The sequence below is a fragment of the Rutidosis leptorrhynchoides genome, chromosome 4, assembly GCF_046630445.1.
Source record: "Rutidosis leptorrhynchoides isolate AG116_Rl617_1_P2 chromosome 4, CSIRO_AGI_Rlap_v1, whole genome shotgun sequence".
Lineage (NCBI taxonomy): Eukaryota > Viridiplantae > Streptophyta > Magnoliopsida > Asterales > Asteraceae > Rutidosis > Rutidosis leptorrhynchoides.
The window spans coordinates 349,664,176-349,689,389 of record NC_092336.1 but is presented as its reverse complement, the minus strand read 5'-3'; the positions used below and the strand labels follow the sequence as shown (position 1 = coordinate 349,689,389).

The window sequence follows — 25,214 nt, the reverse complement described above, 5'->3', positions numbered from 1 at the left end:
CGCGTGAACCCAATTAGCTCACGGCACCGAACCGAACCACACCCACGCGTGTTGATTTTGATTTTTATATATATATAACAAAATATAACAATAACAATCATTGCCATATATACATTTCCCTTTCCCTATAAATCGTTTAAAAACTCTGTTGCTGAATTCAATCCCAAAGAAAGAATCTGCCATTTTTTTTTTTTCAATTCAGGTCAGTTATCATCCTTAAATTCTTTTCGAAATCTATATATTATAATTATTACATGTTGAATTCTATCTTAATAGTCATATATAATATATAATAATATATGTTTTATGTTTTATTTTAGTATATCAAATCAAATCATGATACCTAACGCATGTTATTCGTATACCTAATTTTCTTCTTCAATGTTTATCTAGGGTTTTAATATATCATTTATGTATATGCATATGTTTGTTCTTAATGCCTGCTTGTTTGTTTGCTTGATCGATTGAATTGTGGTTGTGCTATAGATGTGTGTACTCTGTGAATTTCTACTTGTAATTTTGTTAAATTTTATTGAAATATTGTTACTTAAACTTAACCGTATAGATTATTACATTAGAGATATAATAAGAGCATATTGGAGTGGTTATACCTTAGAATGCTAATTAAAAATTTGTTGATCAACAATGTGTGGCTTTATGTGGTCATGTTTTATACAATAATTGATACACAAAATCTACTTTAATTGTTTTATGCTATTATTATTTATCCCACTTGAACCAACTGTATTTTGGTTGATTAAAAAATCAATGACATTCTACTAGTTATTCTTGTGTTTTGCTTCGTTATTACTGGTAACCATGATTTAGAATTTTAGATCTATGTGATTCTTAAATTTGCCTTTATTAGGGAAAATCTTAAGTACATTTAACTATAAGCTATTACCACTGTTGCAAAAGACCCCGTCTCGTACCGTTGCGACGGTTTGGTGACTAGCCCGTCCCGTCTCGAAGAAAACCGTCTAATATTGCAGTCAACGGTTAAAATTCGGGTCAAAGTTGAAAAAAATCGAGTCAAAAGTCGGTCAAAATTCAAAAAAGTCAGAAAGTCAGAAAAATCGGTCAAATTTGTCGTATTTTAGTTTGAATTTTATGTATTAAATTAATGGTGATAGCGATTATGGGTACAAATTAATCAATTAAAGTTTTTGGCTATAAAATATGTCTACATATATGCATTTATATACTTATATATATAAAAGTCAACTTTGGTGAACGTCCGTCTCGACCCCGTCTCGAACGTCTCGACTATTTTAGGATCCGACCGTCTCGACCCCGTCTCACGTATTTTGCAACCTTGGCTATTAGTCGATAGTAACATTGATTTTGAGGTGTATAAGATTATATATGCAGTCCTTATTAAGAGACATTTAAGTATTTTTTTTTTTTGTTTTATAATGACCTATGAATTAGATCACACATGCATTTACTATTATGTAGCTGGGGAAATATGATTCAAGGCCACTGATTAGTTTTTATTGCTACAAGATATCATTGCATCTTTTCGTTCCCAATCTTCAAAAGATTTCTATATTGTTTTGTTATGTTAGGTTCTTTGGTTCTTTAGTTCTTCAGTTCAACACCTTTGTCACACACAATTGCTGACATAGTCTGTCTTATTATGCAAAATACAATTTTTTTAATCTAATTCAGCTTTAACACAAAAGGAAGTACTAATTGCTTTGTAGTCAACTAATCAACTCATGCAGACATGCAGTTATATGTAATGGTGACTGAAATGACTGTTTAATGGTGTTTAATGTGATCAGACTGACATTGTATAAAGTCTTATACATTTCCTAAAATGACTGTATTTTCGCGAAGTGTGTTAGTTTTTGCATTCTTTAAGGTTTATCTCAGTAGTTATGAAGTGTCAGAAAGACTATAATCGTTATGCTTCACATAATCATGAATGTATGCTGTGCGCTGCAGTTTTTGTAAAGGAATTGTGACGTTAAAGTAAAATGGGTGGTGGAGAAGATGAACGTAAAAATGATCAAGACAAAGGTCTGTTCTCCCATCTAGCTGGATACGCTACTGGCGGTGGACATTACCCTCCACAACATGGACCGTACCCTCCTTATGGCTCTCATGGGTATCCGTACCCTCCTCCTGGCGGGTACCCGCCCGCTGGTTATCCTCCGCCAGGTGGATATCCGCCAAATGCTTATCCTCCGCCAGGTGGATATCCACAGCATGGTTACCCTCCCGCCGGTTATCCGCCAGCAGGCTATCCCCCAACTGGCTATCCTGGTCCATCACATAATTCAGGTTTGTTTTTACAACTATTACTGATCATTAATCCTTTTTTTCACCTTAAACTGTAAATACTGCAACTTTGACTATGGGTTTAGCCGTTTAGGTGAATAGAGTTTTAATACTATTATTGAATTGTATAGACCAGCATGCATCGTGTAAAATACAAGAAATATGTGGACCATACTAATCACCACTAGTATTTATTATTGATAAAGTATGAGTATATAGGTGCATTTAGATTGAATATTTGCTGAAATAGAAGAGATTTTTGTATAATATTATTATGGGACTGAAGAAGGATCATACAATTTTAACGTATTTCCCAACACTTACGTTACATGAGAATTGGAATCGTGTATTCTTTGGAAAGATGTCATGTTGAAATTACATAGTCACCCGTATTATTATACAAATAAATCAATAGTATTGGATTCAGCTCATACTTCATATGATTCTGTTTTTTTTCTTAATGGAAGGAATATTTTTTTTATATATTTAGAGTAGTAAGTAAATAATGAGAATAAATGCCAAATTTGGTCTCAGGCCATGGAGGACCTGGCATGGGAACAATACTAGCTGGAGGTGCTGCTGCTGCAGCCGCTGCATATGGGGCCCACCATCTTACTCATGGTCATGGGCATGGTGGTTATGGACACTATGGGGGTCACCATGGTAAGTTTAAGCATGGTAAGTTCAAGCATGGCAAGTTTGGCAAACGATGGAAGCATGGGGTCTTTGGTGGAAAGCATAAAGGTTTCTTTGGAGGAAAACACAAAATGTGGAAGTGATCTCAATGTGCACCTGTTCACTACTATTAGCTGTCTACATATAACTATGTTTTTAGTCCAGTTTTCTTCTTCACTATAAGATCATAGTTGCAGTTGTTTTCTGATGCTTCTTACTAGAATTTGTTGGTTTGGTAATATGCTGTTGCTCTTGAAAATATTTAGTTACTAACAAAGAATGTGTGTGTATGTTATTGTTGATTTACCTTTTTTATGTGAGTTGTGTAGAAGATGAAAAATTAATACATTATTCTTTATGTGTTGCTTTCAACTGTTTAATTAGAGCTTGTTTTACATCTCTGACTAATTGGTGTGTTGGATCTTAACATTTTAACACTTAGATCCCAAATCTTGTTGGGTTTTAATGGATCTGCAGGGTGAAAAATAAGCAGGTGGGGAAAGTGGTACCAGGTCAGCATGTGTGTCTAGGAAGAACTAGTTATAGTTATTTGTTTAACTTACTGCAGTAATTAATATTAACTAGAAAAAATCCGACCGCGCGTTGCTGCGGTTGTATTCGACGCGCGGTCCAATTTGGATATACGATGTCCGTTTTGCGTATAGTTAGTCGTGTTGTATATGTATATATATGTATGTAATATAGCCCGAAATATTTATTTTTTTTAACGATGTCCGTTTCGCGTATAGTTAGTCGCGTTGTGTTCGTAAAATTATTTCGAGTTGAACGGTGGTCTCGGAAAAATTTAACTCGCACCGAGCGTGAATATAGGGCCGTTATTTAGTGTTTTTTTAACGATGTCCGTTTTGCATATAGTTAGTCCCGTTGAGTTCGTGAGATTTTTTCGAGTTGAACGGTAGCCTCGGAAAAATTTAACTCGCACCGAGCGAGAAGATAGGGCCCGTTATAAATTCGGGTGGAGTGAGGTTTTTTTATTTTAACTAAATTATAAATTTACGGTTTTTACCTCTGAAAAAGTGTAAAGTTGAGGGGTTATTATGTAATTTGTGCGAAAGTTGGAGGATCATTTGTAGTGTGAACGCAAACTCAAAACGACAATTCGTTAAAACTGAAACGACAAAAAATGGGAGGAGGTTTAGTATGTAAAGTATAGTATAATATAGTATAATATAGTATAATATAATATAATAATATAATATAATATAATATAATATAATAATATAATATAATATAATATAATATAACTAACAAATATTGTTGGTACAATCATTAAATAACTCATCTGTCATAGAATTGGTCCATACCTATATGAGATATTTTATACAGTAAGTTTTAGGTAATAAATCAATCCCACATGCATCTTCATGTGCCATTCACCTAGAACACCTCATAGTTTGTTTAAAAGTACATATCAGAATCAGATTCTAAGGTATTTGTGGTCCATTCTTTCTGTTCAAATGATGCCAGGGACCAACAAACCCCATACAAAAACACACTGGCAGATACAATTTATTACATCCAAAAGCTCATACTATTTCAGATCCCTTGAAATTTTCTTTTACAGTTTAAAGCTTGAACTTCAAAAATGTCGTAAAACAGTGTTTCTTGCATCTAAAAATTTGTTTTCTTGAGATACCGATAGATGTGTCACTTGCATTTACTTTGTGCGTTCGATGCCTTGGTTTGTAGCTAAGTTCTAATCATGTACCGGTGAAAGGAATCTTGGACGTGAGGATAGTTACTAGAAAGATTGGTATAGTGGCTTCTTTTCTTGTGCCTTTTTCGTTTTAAAGAATGTTACGCTCTTAAATCAAGTAAAAAAGGGCACAAAATAAGATGCAACTAAAATTTTATTAACCTTCACGTCCATTGTCCCTTTCACCGCTGCTAGATTATATGTTCGTTGTGCCTGGCCATGCTACAATGATGTGTCCATGCTTCTAGTTCATGTTCAACGGTAGAAAATTTTGAACATACAATCTGCAAATAAGTATGATGTCTTTTTGTTACTATTATCAATTAACCGAATGAGGTTGGTAATGGTATGATTTAAATTATCTTTTATCAAAAATTGTTTTCCACTAATTAGAAAAAGGTTTTCTGTCAATTGTATGCTTAACTTTTTTGTTTCTGATCAAATAATCAATTTATCATCATCACTAAGACCATAAAAATGGCAATAGTAACACGAGTATAATTGTCTTTAGGGGTGGAAATTTGGTTATTAGATAAACGAGTCGAGCAACCCGGATTGGACCCAAGTACTGCTTTTTAAAAAATAAGGTCAATAGGTTAGTGGGTCAGTATCAGATTGACAGTTCAAATGGGCCAGAAAAGCAAAAAGAATGTGAAGAATAGACGTATGATTGCAACAATTTAACACCACAAGAAGATAGTTATATGCACACAAAACAAGAGAATATACATATGGAGTGGGAATTGCAATCATATGGTTTCATTCATCATCTCCCCTATCTATCAATCATGCCTAAACTCCCACACCTACTGCTTTATCCTGCCAACAAGGTACTTTAAGTATATAAATATAGAATTTTAATTTTATATCACTTTCTTAAAAACTTTATTTGCTTCTCTCAATTGAAAAAGGAAATTATGAAAGTAAAATTTAATTTCATAACAATCCTTGGTTCTCAGGATATGTTCTGGTAATATTGAACGCTGTAAAACAGTGTGTTCAAATTATATGGGGTGGGTGTATTCTTTAATTAGAGTTATCTCGTCACCATTCATTTCTCTAGATATCGTGAGCTAGTGAGGCTTGAACATAAGTTCTATTGTGAGGATATTTCATATTAGGACGTAACCACCGAGTTATCTTGTAATATTGAACATTGTAAGGAATACATGTTAACAAAATGAATGAATGATATTAGAAACATAATCATTAAGGAATCAACCTATCACTTCATCTACAAATTAACCTACTAAGTCCATGTTTGACAACAAGCTTTTTGAAACTTTCCGAAGCTTTTAGCTTTTAACTTTTATAAAAAAACTTCTATCAAACAAAAAATTCCGTTTAACTGCAAGAGCTTAAAACGTTTTAAAGGATAGAAAAGCTAAAAGCTACTAGAAGTAGCGTTTAGCTTTTAGCTTCTAGCTTTTTGTCATTTTACTCTTTATTTTAATATTTTCAGTTACTCTGCCAAACGACTAAATACATATAAAAACTCAACAGCTACAAGCTACCAGCTACAAGCTACCAACTACCAGCTACCAGATACCAGCTACTAGCTAAAAGCTAGCAGCTACCACCTAGTTTTGTCAAACATACCCTAAATAACATAATAATATAATGATACATGGAAGGATGGTTTGGAGAAAGAATTAGTGGATGTCACATGTCATAATCTTAGAATAGTAAGAGGATTATTAGGCAGGTTGTAACGACCCGACTTTTTCGACTTGCTTTTGTGTTTTGTGCTTTTTGCGAAACTGCGTATTTGTGCGTACTGAGCTATATTATACTCTGGGAACTTCCTACATGTTGATTACTTTCGTTTATATATTAAAACGTGCCTTTAAGTACGTAGGGTACTTAACTTGAACCCCGGAAGCCTTTATGACCGTTAGTGTCACTTGACGTTTAGAACGAACTGCGTACTGTGTACACGTTTAACTTTTGTCGTAACCGGAATATTACGACTACGAAATACTAATTGTTATTTTATAATAACAATTACTTGGGTTTTTGGATGCTTAATTACGCTTAGTAATTTACTAGAGCACACTAGTTAGTCTTGTTGGACTTTCTATCTTGTTGGACTTTAGCCCACCCTACACTAGCTAGTGGACTATTTAATTAACCCAATTATTATAAGTTAGTGACTCATTATAATGAAAGACAAATATCCATTTATTAGAGGGAACATACTAGCATTTTTGTTAAGCATTATCCTTAATGTTGAATGAGATCCTAACATAAGCACCAACTTTAGACAACCATTAACCAAAAAGTAAACAGTTGTCCCCCTTGTCCCCCCTCCAAAATCACGGCCATACCACCCCTCCCACCTCCTCACCACCTATAAATACAAGCCTTATTTCACCCATTCTACACTTGATCTCATTTGTAATTTACACACACTTACTCTCTAATTCTCTCTCTAGTCTTTCTCACTCTAAAAAGTGTAAATTTTAAATTTTATTCTTCTTTCTTTTCTTCTTCATGAAGTCGACATCATCATCATCATTTTATGGATCTAGCTTTTAGCTTTTGATCTTGTTATATCTTGTGGATTCAAATTTGGGTTTGAATTCTTCAAGAACATGAAAGATTCAAGCTTTCTAGCTAGGAATCTTCATTTACTTGTTAAATCTAGCTTGTAATTTCTTTGTTTTATTATAAAGATCAAAACTTGTGTTTATGATCTTCATGTATCTTAAAGATCCAAGCTTTATGCTTCAAGATCTTCAAGAACACTAAAGATCCAAGCTTTCTAGCTTAGGGTTTCATTATTATGTTAAAGATCTTAGCTTTTTAGCTTATTGATAATGCTAAAAACGGACATATATTTCATAGCATTATTCCTCAAGAAAGACAAGCTTTTAGTTGCAATTGTTCTATTTACAAGTGATATTCGTTTAAATAATAAAAGGTGAAGACAAAAGACAGATTCGACGAATTGAAGACGCAAAGGTCCAAAAAGCTCAAAAGTACAAAATACAATCAAAGTGGTTCCAATTATTGATAAGAAACGTCTCGAAATTACAAGAGTACAAGATTGAAATCGCAAAGTACAAGATATTAAATTGTACGCAAGGACGTTCGAAAATCCGGGACCGGGACCAGAGTCAACTCTCAACGCTCGACGCAATGGACTAAAAATTACAAGTTAACTATGTATATAAATATAATATAATATATAATTAATTATATAAATTATATATATATTATATTTATATAAAAATCCGTCGGCAAGAAAGGAGCCAAAATGGAGTGAGCTGTAAAATCAAACTCCGCGACTCGCGGAGTTTGAAGAGGAAAAGTGTCGCGAGTCGCGGAGATTTCCTGGACTCAAATCCCTATAAAAGGCAACGCAGTTTGATCATTTTTAATATCAATATATCCATCCTCTATATATCTATACGTAAATATTTATATTTATATTTTAATTTTAATTTTAATCCAAATAATAAGGGTATGTTAGCGAATGTTGTAAGGGTGTAAGTCGAAATTCTGTTCGTGTAACGCTACGCTATTTTTACTCATTGTAAGTTATGTTCAACCTTTTTAATTTAATGTCTCGTAGCTAAGTTATTATTATGCTTATTTAAAACGAAGTAATCATGATGTTGGGCTAATTACTAAAATTGGGTAATTGGGCTTTGTACCATAATTGGGGTTTGGACAAAAGAACGACACTTGTGGAAATTAGACTATAGGCTATTAATGAGCTTTATATTTGTTTAATTAAATGATAGTTTGTTAATTTTAATATAAAGATTTACAATTGGACGTCCCTATAAATAACCATATACACTCAATCGGATACGATGGGCGGGATATTTATATGTACGAATAATCGTTCATTTAACCGGACACGGGAATGGATTAATAGTCACTAGAATTATTAAAATAGAGGTGAAATTATGTACAAGGACACTTGGCATAATTGATAACAAAGTATTAAAACCTTGGGTTACACGCAGTCGATATCCTGGTGTAATTATTAAACAAAGTAATAAAACCTTGTTACAGTTTAAGTCCCCAATTAGTTGGAATATTTAACTTCGGGTATAAGGATAATTTGACGAGGATACTCGCACTTTATATTTATGACTGATGGACTGTTATGGACAAAAACCAGATGGACATATTAAATAATCCAGGACAAAGGACAATTAACCCATGGGCATAAAACTAAAATCAACACGTCAAACATCATGATTACGGAAGTTTAAATAAGCATAATTATTTTATTTCATATTTAATTTCCTTTATTTTATATTTAATTGCACTTCTAATTATCGCACTTTTATTTATTGTTATTGTATTTAATTGCACTTTTAATTATCGTACTTTTTAATTATCGCAATTTTATTTTATCGCACTTTTATTTATCGCAATTTCATTATCATTATTTATTTTACGCTTTAAATTAAGTTGTATTTATTTTTACATTAGGTTTTAACTGCAACTAAAGTTTTAAAATCGACAAACCGGTCATTAAACGATAAAAACCCTCCTTTATAATAAAAATATTACTTATATATATATTTTTATTTTTATAAATTAAACTAATATAGCGTTAAGCTTTGTTTAAAGATTTTTTTCCCTGTGGAACGAACCGGACTTACTAAAAACTACACTACTGTACGATTAGGTACACTGCCTATAAGTGTTGTAGCAAGGTTTAAGTATATCCATTCTATAAATAAATAAATATCTTGTGTAAAATTGTATCGTATTTAATAGTATTTCCTTGTAAAATTTAAAAGTATTTTATACCCCTTAGCTTTGACATCAAGTATTTTTGGCGCCGCTGCCGGGGAACATCTAGCTTAAAAGCCGGAAGCGCAACGCTAATATAAAAAAAAAATTTATTTTTAGTTTACTAATATAAAAAAATACGCTTTTGTAAAAATACGTTTTAAATATTCGAAAATATAAAAAGAAAAACAAAAATATAAATATTTTTAAGAGTTTGTTAAATATTTAAGTTTTGTAAAGTTTCTTTATTTTTATTTTATAAAAATATAAGTTTTATTTAAATATTTTGTGTTTATTTAAAATATAAAATCAAAACCGAAAATATATATATATATATATATATATATATATATATATATATATATATATATATATATATATATAAATTTATTTTTAAGATTTTTAAAATTATAAAGTATTTTATTTCTAATTTAGTTTTTAAAATATAACTTTTATTTACTATATTAATTAAATTAAAAACAGAAAAAAAAATATATATATATAAATAAAATTAAACCAGTCGAACGAAACCAGCCTGTCAACTGAAATTTCAAACCCCGCGACTTGCGGAGTTTGTAGCCACGAAGCACCGCGACTCACGGAGCCGTCTGACACGGGTGACACAGAAACCCTAAAAGCATTAATTACGGGATAATTATTATTATTATTAATCTTAAACCCTAATTAGGGTATTTTTATTATAATATTTAGCTTTAATTTTATTATTTTGTTTTATTTAGTTTTAATTAGTTTAATTAAATTGTAAAATTTATAGTTTTAATAAAATAAATAATATAAAAATAATATTTTTATAAAAATTGTACTTTTTACAACTTTTAGTATATTTTTATATTTTTTACCTTTTTAATTGTTTTAGCGTAATATTTGTGTTTTTCACTCGTATTTAGTTTTAAACTTAGTTTTTGCCATAGTTATTTTTATTTCTAGATTTTTAGGCTTTGCCGTAAAATCCCTTAAGTGCTTTTTCTTTAGACTAAGATTTAGGTGCTTTAGAATTTTGCGACGCCTTTTTAAGTTTTAGTACCTTTTTAAGTTATTACTATTTGGGATATAGTTTTTCTTTTAAGCTTTAATATTTTTAGACGCAACTTTTAATTTTTAGTTTTTAGTTCCTTTTTAAGTTTCAACGCGCTACTTTCTTATTTTTATTTTTCGACGCCTTTTACCTATGTATCAATTATCACTCCAATTAGTAATCTCAATTTGCAATTTTAATTTTAAGTTAGTGATAGTAATAAGGTTGGGTTAGTCGAGTGTTTTTAAGTTTTATAAGTCTCTTTTTTTTTATTTCTTATTTTTCGACGCCTTTTATTTTTCAACCCTTTTCTTTTTCGACGCGCTCTTTTTCTTTCTTATTTCTCGCTATTCTAGTTTTTAGGACATAAATTTTTATTCTACTTCTTATCTAAATTTCTTAAAATTACAAAAATTTATTTTAAGTGGTTAAATTGATAGACATCAAAATTTTCTGGTTCGTAGTAATAGTTGGATTTGTACGTGGACCGGGTTATTGGAGCCAAACAGTACTCAATTATATTGAGACCAAACGAATCCTGCCCCTCTGCTGCATCTTTTGGCTATTCGAAACGTGGGCAAAATCAGAAAAGTCTATTATTTGGATAACTTATATAATTTTTCTTTCCTTTTAAAAACTAATAGGATATTCAGTGAATGCACCGAGCAAGACGTTCACCACCTTTTGTACGTTCACTACCTGTAACTCGATCAAGACATCTAGCTAATATTGTCGCCGTTGATTTTTCTTTAGAATCGTCATCCAGTCGACCAAGTACTCCAGTTCAAATTTCCGATAATCCATTTTTCGAACCCGACCTCACAATTGAGAATCCGGAGAATATTCAGGGACGATTCATATATCCTGAACCATTAATTTTTCCTCCGAAACCACCAATCATTCAAACAGAGATTGTTGAGGAACGAACCATTAAATCAGAATCCTCTAGTGATTCAGATTCAACAAATTCAATTATGGAGAATCTGGAACCTTTAAGTATGGAAGACCGAATGAGAGCTAAACGCACTGGCCAAGGTCACGCAATTACTCATCCAGACATTAATGCGCCAGATTATGAAATCAAAGGACAAATTCTACATATGGTGACTAATCAATGCCAATTTAGTGGTGCGCTGAAGGAAGATCCAAATGAACATCTTCGTACCTTTAATAGGATCTGCACATTATTTAAAATCCGAGAAGTGGAGGATGAACAGATATATCTCATGTTATTTCCCTGGACTTTAAAGGGAGAAGCCAAAGATTGGTTGGAATCGTTACCTGAAGGGGCGATTGATACATGGGACGTTTTAGTTGAAAAATTTCTTAAACAATTCTTTCCGGTATCTAAAGCCGTAAGACTTCAAGGAGAAATTGTTACGTTCACACAGAAGCCAAATGAAACTCTATATGAGGCGTGGACAAGATTTGGAAAGTTATTGAGAGGATGTCCGCAACATGGTTTAGACACCTGTCAAATAGTACAAATATTCTACCAAGGATGCGACATCACTACAAGAAAAGACATAGATATAGCAGCTGGTGGTTCCATTATGAAGAAAACCGAAACTGATGCTTACAAAATTATTGATAACACTGCTTCCCACTCACATGAGTTGCACCAAGAAAAAGATATCGTTAGATCATCTAAAGCAGCTAGAGCCGATTCTAGCCATGACTTAGATTCCATTTCAGCAAAGATAGATGCTGTCGAGAGACGAATGGAAAAGATGACTAAAGATATACACTCAATACGAATTAGTTGTGAGCAGTGTGGAGGACCACATTTGACAAAAGATTGTCTTAGTATTGAGCTAACGATGGAACAAAGAGAGAATGTTTCATATCTAAACCAAAGGCCTGGAAATAATTATCAGAATAATTATCAACCGCCAAGACCGATTTACAATCAAGACCAGAATTATAACAGAAATGTTCCATACAACAACCAATAAGGTCCTAGCAATCAACAAGTATCCAATAATACTTACAACCAGCAAAGACCTAATTTTCAAAACAAACCACCACAAACCGATGATAAAAAACCAAATTTAGAAGATATGATGACGAAGCTAATTGAAACTCAAACGCAGTTTTTCACATCTCAGAAACAAACTAATGAACAAAATGCTTAAGCATTTAGAAATCAACAAGCTTCTATTCAAAATCTGGAACAAGAAGTAAGTAACCTAGCAAGGTTAATAGGTGAAAGAAAACCGGGAAGTTTACCTAGTGATACAAATGCTAACCCCCGGAATGAAACAGCTAAAGCCATTACCACAAGAAGTGGTACAACACTTAAACCACCTGAAATACCTGTAATTTCTGATGAAGCTATTCCTACTCCACAAGAACCACAACCTGAACAAGATAAGGAAAAAGAACCGGTAGTTGAAAAGGTTAATGAAGATAACACAGTTAAGGATAAACCTCATGTTAAACCATACCAACCACCACTTCCTTACCCGAGTAAATTGAAAAAAGAGAAACTTGAAGCCGAGCAATCCAAATTATTGGATATGTTTAAACAGATAAATGTAAATCTTCCTTTCATTGATGTAATTTCAGGAATGCCTAGATATGCTAAATTTCTAAAAGATCTGATCACAAATAGAAAGAAAATGGAAGAACTCTCGGCCGTTACTATGAATGCTAATTGTTCTGCAGTGCTGTTGAATAAGATACCAGAAAAACTATCTGATCCAGGAAGTTTCACAATTCCATGTTTTCTGGGAAGTCTTAGTTCAATAGAAGCATTGGCAGATTTAGGTGCTAGTATAAATTTAATGTCGTATTCACTATACGCTAAACTAGACCTTGGAGAATTGAAACTAACAAGAATAAGCATACAACTAGCCGATCGATCAATAAAATATCCTATAGGGATAATGGAGAACATGCTAGTTAAAGTTGGTACTTTAGTATTTCCAGTAGATTTTGTTGTTCTGGACATGGAAGAAGATTCTCAAGTTCCTCTCATATTAGGAAGGCCATTCTTAAACACGGCTAAAGCAATGATAGATGTGTTTGGTAAGAAACTGACCCTAAGTATAGAGGACGAGAGTGTTACCTTTTCAGTTGATAGAGCAATGCAACAACCGCAATCTGCAGATGATACATGCTATTATATTCAAACTATAGACTCACATGCAGAATTGTTAGAAGAATTTCCAGAATTACAAGGAACAGGAGAATGTTCTTTAGGAGAAAGTACTGAACCAATTGATGAAGCTGAAATGTTAGCTACACTAATAGCAAATGGATATGAACCAATAACAGAAGAAATTCAAATGCTAAAAGAAGAAGACAGATATCGATACAAATCATCGATAGAAGAACCTCCAACATTAGAGTTAAAGCCACTTCCAAACCATTTGGAATATGCTTATTTACATGGTGAATCTGAATTACCTGTAATAATATCGTCTTCTCTTACTGAAAATGAAAAATCACAACTCATTTCTGTGTTGAAAGCTCATAAACCAGCCATTGCATGGAAGATTCATGATATTAAAGGAATAAGTCCTTCGTATTGCATACATAAAATCCTTATGGAAGAAGGTCATAAAACGTATGTGCAACGCCAACGAAGACTAAATCCTAATATGCAAGATGTAGTTAAGAAAGAAATTATTAAACTGCTAGATGCAGGTTTAATTTATCCAATTTCTGATAGTCCATGGGTAAGCCCAGTTCAATGCGTGCCTAAGAAGGGTGGCATGACTGTCATTACAAATGAGAAAAATGAGCTTATTCCTACTAGGACTGTAACAGGATGGCGTGTATGTATTGATTATAGAAAATTAAATGACGCCACCAGAAAAGATCATTTTCCCTTACCTTTTATTGATCAAATGTTGGAAAGGTTAGTCGGAAACAGTTACTATTGTTTTCTAGATGGTTTTTCCGGATATTTTCAAATTCCAATAGCACCCGAGGACCAAGAAAAAACCACATTCACGTGCCCTTATGGTACTTTTGCTTACAAACGCATGCCATTTGGACTTTGCAATGCCCCTGCAACCTTTCAAAGGTGCATGATGGCGATTTTTCACGACATGATAGAAGAATGCATGGAAGTTTTCATGGATGACTTTTCAGTCTTCGGTGATACATTTGAATCATGTTTAGTTAATCTTGAACGAATGCTTATTAGATGCGAACAATCAAATCTAGTACTTAATTGGGAGAAATGTCATTTCATTGTTAAAGAAGGCATCGTTCTTGGACATAAAATTTCAAAGGAAGGAATTGAAGTGGATAGAGCTAAAGTAGATGTAATTGCTAAACTTCCACATCCCACCAATGTTAGAGGAGTTAGGAGTTTTCTAGGGCATGCCGGTTTTTACCGACGTTTCATAAAAGATTTTTCTAAAATTGCCACTCCTATGAATAAACTCCTAGAAAAGGATGCTCCATTCATCTTTTCAGATGAATGTATCAAATCTTTTAATATTCTTAAAGAGAAACTCACTAATGCGCCGATCATGAAAACACCAAATTGGAATCTACCGTTTGAACTAATGTGCGATGCAAGTGATTTTGCAATGGGAGCCGTTTTAGGACAAAGGATTGAAAAACGATTTCAACCTATATATTATGCTAGTAAGACGTTACAAGGAGCACAAACGAATTACACAACTACTGAAAAAGAACTCCTTGCTATTGTCTTTGCTTTTGACAAATTTCGTTCATATCTCGTTCTAGCAAAAACGGTGGTCTATACCGACCATTCTGCTCTTAGATACCTATTTTCGAAACAACATGCTAAACTAAGATTAATCCGTTGGATCTTACTCTTACAAGAGTTCGATATTGAAATCCGAGATAAAAGAGGAGCAGAAAATCTCGCCGCTGATCATCTTTCTCGTCTTGAAAATCCTGACTTAGAAGTTCTAAATGAATCGGCCATACAAGACAACTTTCCTGATGAATATCTATTGAAGATAGATTATAATGAAATTCCATGATTTATAGACTATGCAAACTACTTAGTATGTGGATTCCTTGAAAAAGGATTGTCATACCAAAAAAGAAAGAAATTCTTTAGTGACATAAAACACTATTTCTGGGAAGATCCACATCTGTTTAAAAGTTATCCCGATGGAATAATACGCCGATGTGTATTCGGAGATGAAGCCAATCAAATCTTAAACCATTGTCACACAGGACCAACATGAGGGCATTATGGGCCTCAACTAACAGCAAGAAAAGTTTACGATGCTGGATTCTGTTGGCCTACAATTTACAAAGATGCACACCTTCTTTGCAAATCCTGTGATGCTTGTCAAAGGGCCAGAAAAATAAGTCAACGTGATGAAATGCCACAAAATGTCATTCAAGTATGTGAAGTATTTGACATTTGGGGTATTGACTTTATGGGTCCATTTCCAAAATCTCATAATAATCTCTATATTCTCGTAGCCATTGATTATGTATCTAAATGGGCGGAAGCACAAGCTCTCCCAACTAACGATGCACGAGTTGTAGTCAACTTCTTAAAACGTCTTTTTGCAAGGTTTGGAACACCGAAAGCTTTAATAAGTGATCGAGGAACTCATTTCTGTAATAATCAACTTGAGAAAGTTCTTAAAAGATATGGAGTAACTCATAAAATCTCCGCCGCATATCATCCATAAACGAGTGGACAAGTTGAAAATACCAACCAAGCTTTAAAACGTATTCTAGAGAAAACCGTAGGATCAAATCTTAAGGAATGGTCCATAAAATTGGAGGATGCACTCTGGGCTTTTAGAACAGCCTACAAAACTCCAATTGGAACCACACCTTTTAAACTCGTTTATGGAAAAGCATGTCATCTTCCAGTAGAAATTGAACACAAAGCATTTTGAGCTTTGAAGACATGTAATCTTGATTTACATGAAGCTGGACGTCTACGATTAAGTCAACTAAACGAATTAGAAGAATTAAGACATGAAACATACGAAATTTGTTAATCTATAAGGAAAGAACGAAGAAATGGCATGATAAAAGAATCAGAAGTTCAAAAGAATTTAAAGAAGGAGACAGAGTTCTTCTTTTCAATTCACGATTTAAGCTATTTCCTGGAAAATTGAAATCAATATGGTCTGAACCATTCATAGTCAAAAGAGTTTTCCCATACGGAATGATAGAATTAATAAATTCAAATGGGATTGAATTTAAGGTTAATGGTCACAGAGTTAAACATTACATAGATAGTCCAATGGAAGTTGACAACGAAGTTAATCACAATTTCGATACCACAGCTAACTAAGTGTGGGGAGAATCAAGTCTTTTAAAGGATAATATGTATTTCTATTAGAGTTAGATTTTCTGTTTTCGTGTAGTTCTCGAAAATGGAACCCGAATGGTCTTTCCCTAGCAGACCCTAAAGAACTAGTCTTCTCCCCCCATTCTGAATTTTTATTTTTTTTAGGTTTTTACGAAATGAAGACTTCCTGTGAACTAAACCATGGTCTAATGCTACACGCTTTGATCACTAAACGTAATAATGACACACTTCCGAGTGAAATAGTATCATTAATCAGAGGTAAATTGGACGGAGTAAGAAAAGAATCCAGATGCGAAGATAATAAGTCACAATTTGGTAAAGGAAAATCAAAATCCGCAGCGAAAAGAAGAGCACGACACCTTGAAAGATGTCACAAATGCGGAAAATGGTTACATGGAGGTAAATGTTTAAATAATCAAACCTATTCAAACACCGAATTTGTTACTTTATGCAGAGATGGACCGTTCATATGTTTAGAAGAAAAAACACTGAATGCTCAAGGTTACGCCTATGTAGCCATGGAAAATCAATTAAACCGACTATCTTATGAATGGGATAGATCATATCACTAAGAATACTATCTCACAGGTAAGTCTGTACAGTTTTTATTTTTATTTTTATTTTTAACCTTTTGATAATAAACGCTAATTTGTTCGCTATAAAGTATTAAATTGGTATTGAATAAAATTAGATTTGGCGACCGAAATTATTGATATCATTCAAAAATTTATTACATCACTGCGAAATTTAACGTTTATTCTTAAGGTATAAATATCTTTAATCAATCAACCCAAAATATTTCAAAAATTCGTCATGAGTTAAATTAGGTCATTGAACCGAAATTACTTTACCGAAAAGAGGGGCGTATATTTTTGATAATATTTGATTGATTAAAGTGGGATAAAAGACCAAAAAGATTTTTAATTTTATTTTTACCATGTTTTTTAAAATTAATATATAAATATTAAATTAATATTGTAAACTTTTTAAATTAATATATTTAAAATTGTAAATATTTGAACAATTGATATTTTTAAGTTTGTATGTATAAAAACAAAAATATAATATAAGTTTGGAGTGAATTTATAATATGAATTTTTAATTAAGTTTGGTGTGAATTTTGAATTTTATATTTAAGTTGTGTGAATTTAAAAACCAAAATTTACTTTTTCTCATTAAGTTAAAAATATGATTTTTAAAATTCGTCGTAAGTTGAAGACTAGGTCGTTGAACCGAAATTGCTTTACCCGAGGGAGGGACGAGAACTTTTATTATCATTATTTTTAATCTTATTGAATTAAAGTATGACAAAAACATTAAAAAACCCATAAATCTTTGCTTTTAAAACCGCGCTTTAAATTGACAAATTTTAAAATTTTGTCGAGGGACGGACTAGGACATCGATTCGAAACGACCTCGTCCTAAATAACAAGGGAAACGAAATTTTAAAATTAATTACTTAATTGTCTTATAAGTTAAAGATTATTAAAAAAAAAAAAAAAAGGGGCCGCGACTCGCGGAGTTTGAAATAGGCAAACACCGCAAGTCGCGGAGTTTGAAAAATACAGAAAAAAAATAAAACGCTGGAAACAGATCAGTCCCTCACTCCACACCCACAAAACTGCAAAAAAAAAACCCGAAAAAACACTCCCAAAATCGAAATTTTTCACCAAAAATCATCACATTTTTTACTAAAATCATGTTGAGAAGGATGCTATCAAGGAATTACTCAAGGAAAACGGTAAATTTCTACACCTAAACACCATTTAATCCGAAAATTAGTGTTCTTGAGCAATTTTATACCCAATTCGATTTTGATGCTTTTTAGTGTAATTATGCTTAAATTGTTTATGCATTATGCTTGTATAACCTAGATTGATGCTATTTAACATGATTAGAAGCCTTAAACTTCAAATTTTGAGTAATCTAGGGTTTGTGTTCTTGAGCAAATTTGGGGCTTTTTGATATAAACAGGTTATGGCCGATTTTTGTCATGAATTATTGCTAAATTAAGTAGTGTAACATGTTTAGGTAGTTAAATGATCCAAACTTTGAGCCTAAACATGATTTTTGAGAATTAAAGTGGACTTTTTCAAGTCTAAAATTCATGAACTTGATTTTTGAGAGATAATGCCATTTGAAACTTGTTTAATTGCTAATAATGATTATTTTGACATGTTATTTGAGTTGAATGCTTATGAACTTGGTGAACATTTTCGTATATGCTTATTTGAAAAAGTGTAGATTTGATAAAAATATGAAAATGAGCATAAGTTTGATATAAATTGGACATGTCATTGTAATTATTTTGATTAATGATTTTGCTGACACTAATGCATATTTGGATGCACAAAAATTGTGTTTGATGTGTTTTGCAGACTGAAAGGGGTGAATCTTCATCCCAAGCTCGCAATGCTCCTCCTGAGAATGCGGAACAACAGGATGTTGATAGCTATTATAAACAAGATATTCCTCATCCATTTATGACATTTTCAGATATGCACGTGGAGAATTTGCACCCGAACTTGAGATTAGACAGACGTTGGATAGATTATCCAAAATACCAAAGGGGCTTGCATACTCTTCATTCTAAAGCTGTTGAAGTACCTAGGGTAATAGAATGGGAACCATTAGAAGCCGTAGAATTGGCCGAGCCAATTAGGGAATTACTTACTCAGAGGTACGGTAATTCTACTTTTAACGATTGGGTACGATTATTCAACATGCGTAGACCTGTATATAAAGTATGGTGTGAAGAATTATTGTGTAGTATAGAAATAAATGATCGGGTAGTTAGTTTAACCGATCGATCTTTTATTAGATTTTTGTTAGGGGATTCAAAGCGCCACATGTCTCTACTAGACATGGCTCAGGCCTTACGTATATATACGCCTGAGGAGCTAGCATCTACCGATTGTCGAGGGTTGATACTAAATGGTAGGAAAATTGATGAAAATTTTGATACGCATGGTGTATGGAGTCAAATGACTAGCCATCACCGATTTAAAGGGGGAAATTACTCTTATTTGGATATAGATAGAGCTGAATTAAGAGTAATTCACAGGTTTTTAGCCAATTCGATTACACAACGAGGTAAGAATAAGGAAAAGGTAAATGAACAGGATTTGTTTTACCACATGTGTATTTGAGACCCACAAATCGCTGTAAGTATACCTTATTGTGTGGGTTATTATTTATCAGCTATGGTTAGGGGATTGAGACCGCACAGTATAATAGGAGGTGGTATATTTATTACATTAATTGCTGAGTATCTCAATGTGGATATAAGTCGGGGGGATTATTAATCGAAGAACTAGAACCCCACGATACAATTGGTTTAAATGTATATCATGGTGCTAAGGTTTTGAAGAGGCGAAATCAACAGCAAGGTAATGTGGGAGGGGGAAATGAAATGACAGAAATGCAAAGGTTTATAGCTTCACAAGAATATGAAAATGCTAGACATCGAGGTAGAAACATGTAGGTAGAAACTATATTCCTACTCCAACGCCCGTATTCCCTCCCTGGTCTATAGAGATGCAACCACCGTATCCTACGTATAACCCAGCCGAAGCATTCTATAACACATACGATTATGCATGGAACCCCTACTGGTATCAGTATCATCCCTAGTCTACTTAGTTTTATTTATTTTATTATTTGTAATGTTGATACATTTAATACTTATGTTAATATTGTAATAGTTTTTATAATTTTCTAACTTTTATTATTAGATTTTAATAATTTTTGAATGTGGGGTAATATACCAAACTTCAAAAATATGTATATATGTTTGCAGTTTATCTTATGTACACAACAGTGTAAAACAACGCATTTTCAAAGACTGGCATTAAGTTCTGCAAAAGCAACTAATTTTGACGACAAGATGCAAAATATATGTGAAATAACAACAAGACGGAATGAACAAATGATGTGCACCATTTATCATTCAACACAAACAACAATATGTTTGGAAACTTTGGTAAAATTTAATCATTTCTACGCTAATCACCCTCAATAATTTAAATTGTTACTGATTTCTTGCAAATGAGGGCATTGCAAGATCTTAAGTGTGGAAAAGGGTTAAATTCTTTCGGATTTTTAAAATTTTTATCTTAAACACTTGGTTACCATTAAAAATACTAGTAAAGCAGTAGTTGTATTAGAATCTAGTGCTCTCTGATAACAAAGAACAACCCTAGTCTTATATACTGACTACCCAATTCTTAAAAAAAAAAAAATTCAAAATTTTCAATTAAATGAATTCAAAATCATGTTTATACATATTTATGAACGATAAAACTAGGTTTTAACACCGAAATTATTGTTACCTTGGAAAGGACATAAATTGAGAAACAAACCAAAATGTTAGAATTCATTTAAAATGGAATAGAGGAGAACAAAAAGGAAAAATAAAAGCCAAGTGTGGGAAAATTTACCAAGTTATTTTAAACATATGTCACATATTTCTGTAACAAATAATTGAAAATACTTTTGTTTTGAACGATAATTAACTGTTTTACCCGATTTACTATAAGAAAGATGGATCTACACGATGAATCAATTCCATCATTAAAAGGAAGTAAAGTCTTCATAAAAAGAAACGCGCTTCCTGATTTAGGTCATGAAGAAGTCTTCCAGACCAGCTGTAGGTTGACGAAAAACCTAGAAAAGTCATCACTAAAGTCAGCAGGAAATCCACGGACCTCATCATCAAACAGGGTCGCCAAGTGGTCAGACTTATCCTAACCATGAGAGGATCTGTCTTGTAAAATGAGGAGGACGCCGTGCAAATTAGCTGGATAAGACTAATGAATCAGATCCCCAGAAAGGATAATCTCCTTAAAAGATCAAAAAATCAGCTTTTAAGACTGATATTACTCAATCCTTGAGATTGACCTTAAAGATTGAGAATTCAAACTCAAGGAATTCAATGATATCTAAACTCGAGCTTGAACGAGAAAATATTTTGATCAAAAATTACAAACCGATTTGTTTTCTGAAAACCTATTTTCAATGCGTTCATTACCATTGAACGTAAAATCCTAGGAATTCACCTGAAATTCATTAGGTCACCTGAACCAAATCGGGTGTCAACCGTAAGAACGGTGGTTGCATAGTATGGTCAAAGACAGGACCTTGTGCCAGACCAAAAAATTATAAGGGTGAGCTTTACTATTGCTCCTACCAAGGGTAGTAATTGTGTCCGACACGTTATAGACCATAATTAAAAGCATGTCAGGGGACATTGCCTTAACAGTTGCTTGTTCAACGCTTTCCTTTATAACCGGATGGTAGTTTATCGAAAGGTAATATTCGGAGCAAGTATACTGGACGTGTTGCTTTCCCAATACAAGGTTAGCAAGTGGGTGACACAAAACCACAAGTTTTGAGCTAAAATTTTCAAATCTGAAACCCACCAAACCCACAAAAATATTTTGCAAACACCGATGAAGGGTTATTCCGGAAAACTTATCTAGGGTAAAAACTAGACTTAATTTTCAAAAAGATCAAATCTTTTCATAAAGATCCAATTTCCTTAATGGATCTAAATTTTCATAAGTCATGTGAGACTGTAAACCACATCGTTACTACCATTGTTTATACCGCCATATAGAAATCACTGATGTATAAAGTGTGAAGAATAAAGAAGTGATTCTAGTATTTCAAGACTATATTGCTTGAGGACAAGCAACGCTCAAGTGTGGGAATATTTGATAATGCTAAAAACGAACATATATTTCATAGCATTATTCCTCAAGAAAGACAAGCTTTTAGTTGCAATTGTTCTATTTACAAGTGATATTCGTTTAAATAATAAAAGGTGAAGACAAAAGACAGATTCGACGAATTGAAGACGCAAAGGTCCAAAAAGCTCAAAAGTATAAAATACAATCAAAGTGGTTCCAATTATTGATAAGAAACGTCTCAAAATTACAAGAGTACAAGATTCAAATCGCAAAGTACAAGATATTAAATTGTACGCAAGGACGTTCGAAAATCCGGGACCGGGACCAGAGTCAACTCTCAACGCTCGACGCAATGGACTAAAAATTACAAGTTAACTATGTATTTAAATATAATATAATATATAATTAATTATATAAATTATATATATATATTATATTTATATAAAAATCCGTCGGCAAGAAAGGAGCCAAAATGGAGTGAGCTGTAAAATCAAACTCCGCGACTCGCGGAGTTTGAAGAGGAAAAGTGCCGCGAGTCGCGGAGATTCCCTGGACTCAAATCCCTATAAAAGGCAACGCAGTTTGATCATTTTTAATATCAATATATCCATCCTCTATATATCTATACGTATATATTTATATTTATGTTTTAATTTTAATTTTAATTTTAATTTTAATCCAAATAATAAGGGTATGTTAGCGAATGTTGTAAAGGTGTAAGTCGAAATTCTGTCCGTGTAACGCTACGCTATTTTTACTCATTGTAAGTTATGTTCAACCTTTTTAATTTAATGTCTCGTAGCTAAGTTATTATTATGCTTATTTAAAACGAAGTAATCATGATGTTGGGCTAATTACTAAAATTGGGTAATTGGGCTTTGTACTATAATTGGGGTTTGGACAAAAGAACGACACTTGTGGAAATTAGACTATGGGCTATTAATGGGCTTTATATTTGTTTAACTAAATGATAGTTTATTAATTTTAATATAAAGATTTACAATTGGACGTCCCTATAAATAACCATATACACTCAATCGGATACGATGGGCGGGATATTTATATGTACGAATAATCGTTCATTTAACCGGACACGGGAATGGATTAATAGTCACTAGAATTATTAAAACAGGGGTGAAATTATGTACAAGGACACTTGGCATAATTGATAACAAAGTATTAAAACCTTGGGTTACACGCAGTCGATATCCTGGTGTAATTATTAAACAAAGTAATAAAACCTTGTTACAGTTTAAGTCCCCAATTAGTTGGAATATTTAACTTCGGGTATAAGGATAATTTGACGAGGATACTCGCACTTTATATTTATGACTGATGGACTGTTATGGACAAAAACCAGACGGACATATTAAATAATCCAGGACAAAGGACAATTAACCCATGGGCATAAAACTAAAATCAACACGTCAAACATCATGATTACGGAAGTTTAAATAAGCATAATTATTTTATTTCATATTTAATTTCCTTTAGTTTATATTTAATTGCACTTCTAATTATCGCACTTTTATTTATTGTTATTGTATTTAATTGCACTTTTAATTATCGTACTTTTTAATTATCGCAATTTTATTTTATCGCACTTTTATTTATCGCAATTTCATTATCATTATTTATTTTACGCTTTAAATTAAGTTGTATTTATTTTTACATTAGGTTTTAACTGCAACTAAAGTTTTAAAATTGATAAACCGGTCATTAAACGGTAAAAACCCCCCTTTATAATAAAAATATTACTTATATATATATTTGTATTTGTATAAATTAAACTAATATAGCGTTAAGCTTTGTTTAAAGATTTTTTTTTCCCTGTGGAACGAACCGGACTTACTAAAAACTACACTACTATACGATTAGGTACACTGCCTATAAGTGTTGTAGCAAGGTTTAAGTATATACATTCTATAAATAAATAAATATCTTGTGTAAAATTGTATCATATTTAATAGTATTTCCTTGTAAAATTTAATAGTATTTTATACCCCTTAGCTTTGACATCACTTATGGTCTCATTACTTCCATTATTTTGTTAAAGATCTTAGCTTTCTAGCTCATGGTCTCATTAATCTTGTAAAGATCCAAGCTTTCTAGCTTAGGGTTTTCTTAATACTTGAGATCTAAGTTATTATTGTAGATCTCACTTACTTGGAACCTTTTTGTGTTTGTTGTGATGATAAAGATCAAGTCTTCATCATCACATATGATGGAGATGCATAAACTTGTGTAAAAAGGACAAAGGTTGAAACTTTATTGGATTTATGCAATAAAGAGGCAATCTTGATGTTCAAAACTTGTAGAATGATAGATTTTACTCTTAGTTGTGTGTTGATGGTTGAACCTTGGTCAAAGTGATATTAAAACATCAAAGAGTTGTACACTTGAAGCTTCCAAGCATCAAGGATGAGAACCGTGATGAGCATCAAGCACCAAGAACCTCACCGGAGCACTTGTTTGCCATTTTTCGGGGTCTGATCAGACTCCTGGGCTTCTGGAAAATTAATTTTCAGATATTTCATTTCGATTAGATGACTTTTCGTTTAGGCCTCGACTTAATCCGATATACGGTTTAGGATTTATAGCCTTTCGAAAGTCACTACGCCTTTGTAACGTTGTGCTGATATTTCTGACCTACTCGCACTTAAACCGTCGCCACGGTTAAACAAAGACGAGTTAGGTTCTGAAAATTGGTCAGTGGTTAGAGGACTCACATACAGAGCCACTGACTACGTGTCTTTTCGATTTTTATAGAGGTCGTAA

The 25,214-nt window shown here is 32.7% G+C and overlaps 1 protein-coding gene across 1 annotated transcript; it reads left to right on the top strand.

Moving 5' to 3' along the window:
• The first annotated feature begins 129 nt into the window (after window positions 1-129).
• Window positions 130-3,326, top strand: LOC139843749 (uncharacterized). The gene is made up of 3 exons (XM_071833895.1): window positions 130-202; window positions 1,951-2,289; window positions 2,821-3,326. The coding sequence occupies exons 2-3, from the start codon at window positions 1,983-1,985 to the stop codon at window positions 3,063-3,065; spliced, it is 552 nt and encodes a 183-aa protein (XP_071689996.1). The 5' UTR covers window positions 130-202; window positions 1,951-1,982; the 3' UTR covers window positions 3,066-3,326.
• Window positions 3,327-25,214: the final 21,888 nt, after the last annotated feature.

Bases quoted from the DNA above. Each gene is read 5' to 3' on its own strand.
- LOC139843749 (XM_071833895.1), top strand. From the start codon at position 1,983: ATGGGTGGTGGAGAAGATGAACGTAAAAATGATCAAGACAAAGGTCTG. The intron at 2,290-2,820 runs GTTTGTTTTTAC...ATTTGGTCTCAG, and splicing joins TGGTCCATCACATAATTCAG to GCCATGGAGGACCTGGCATG.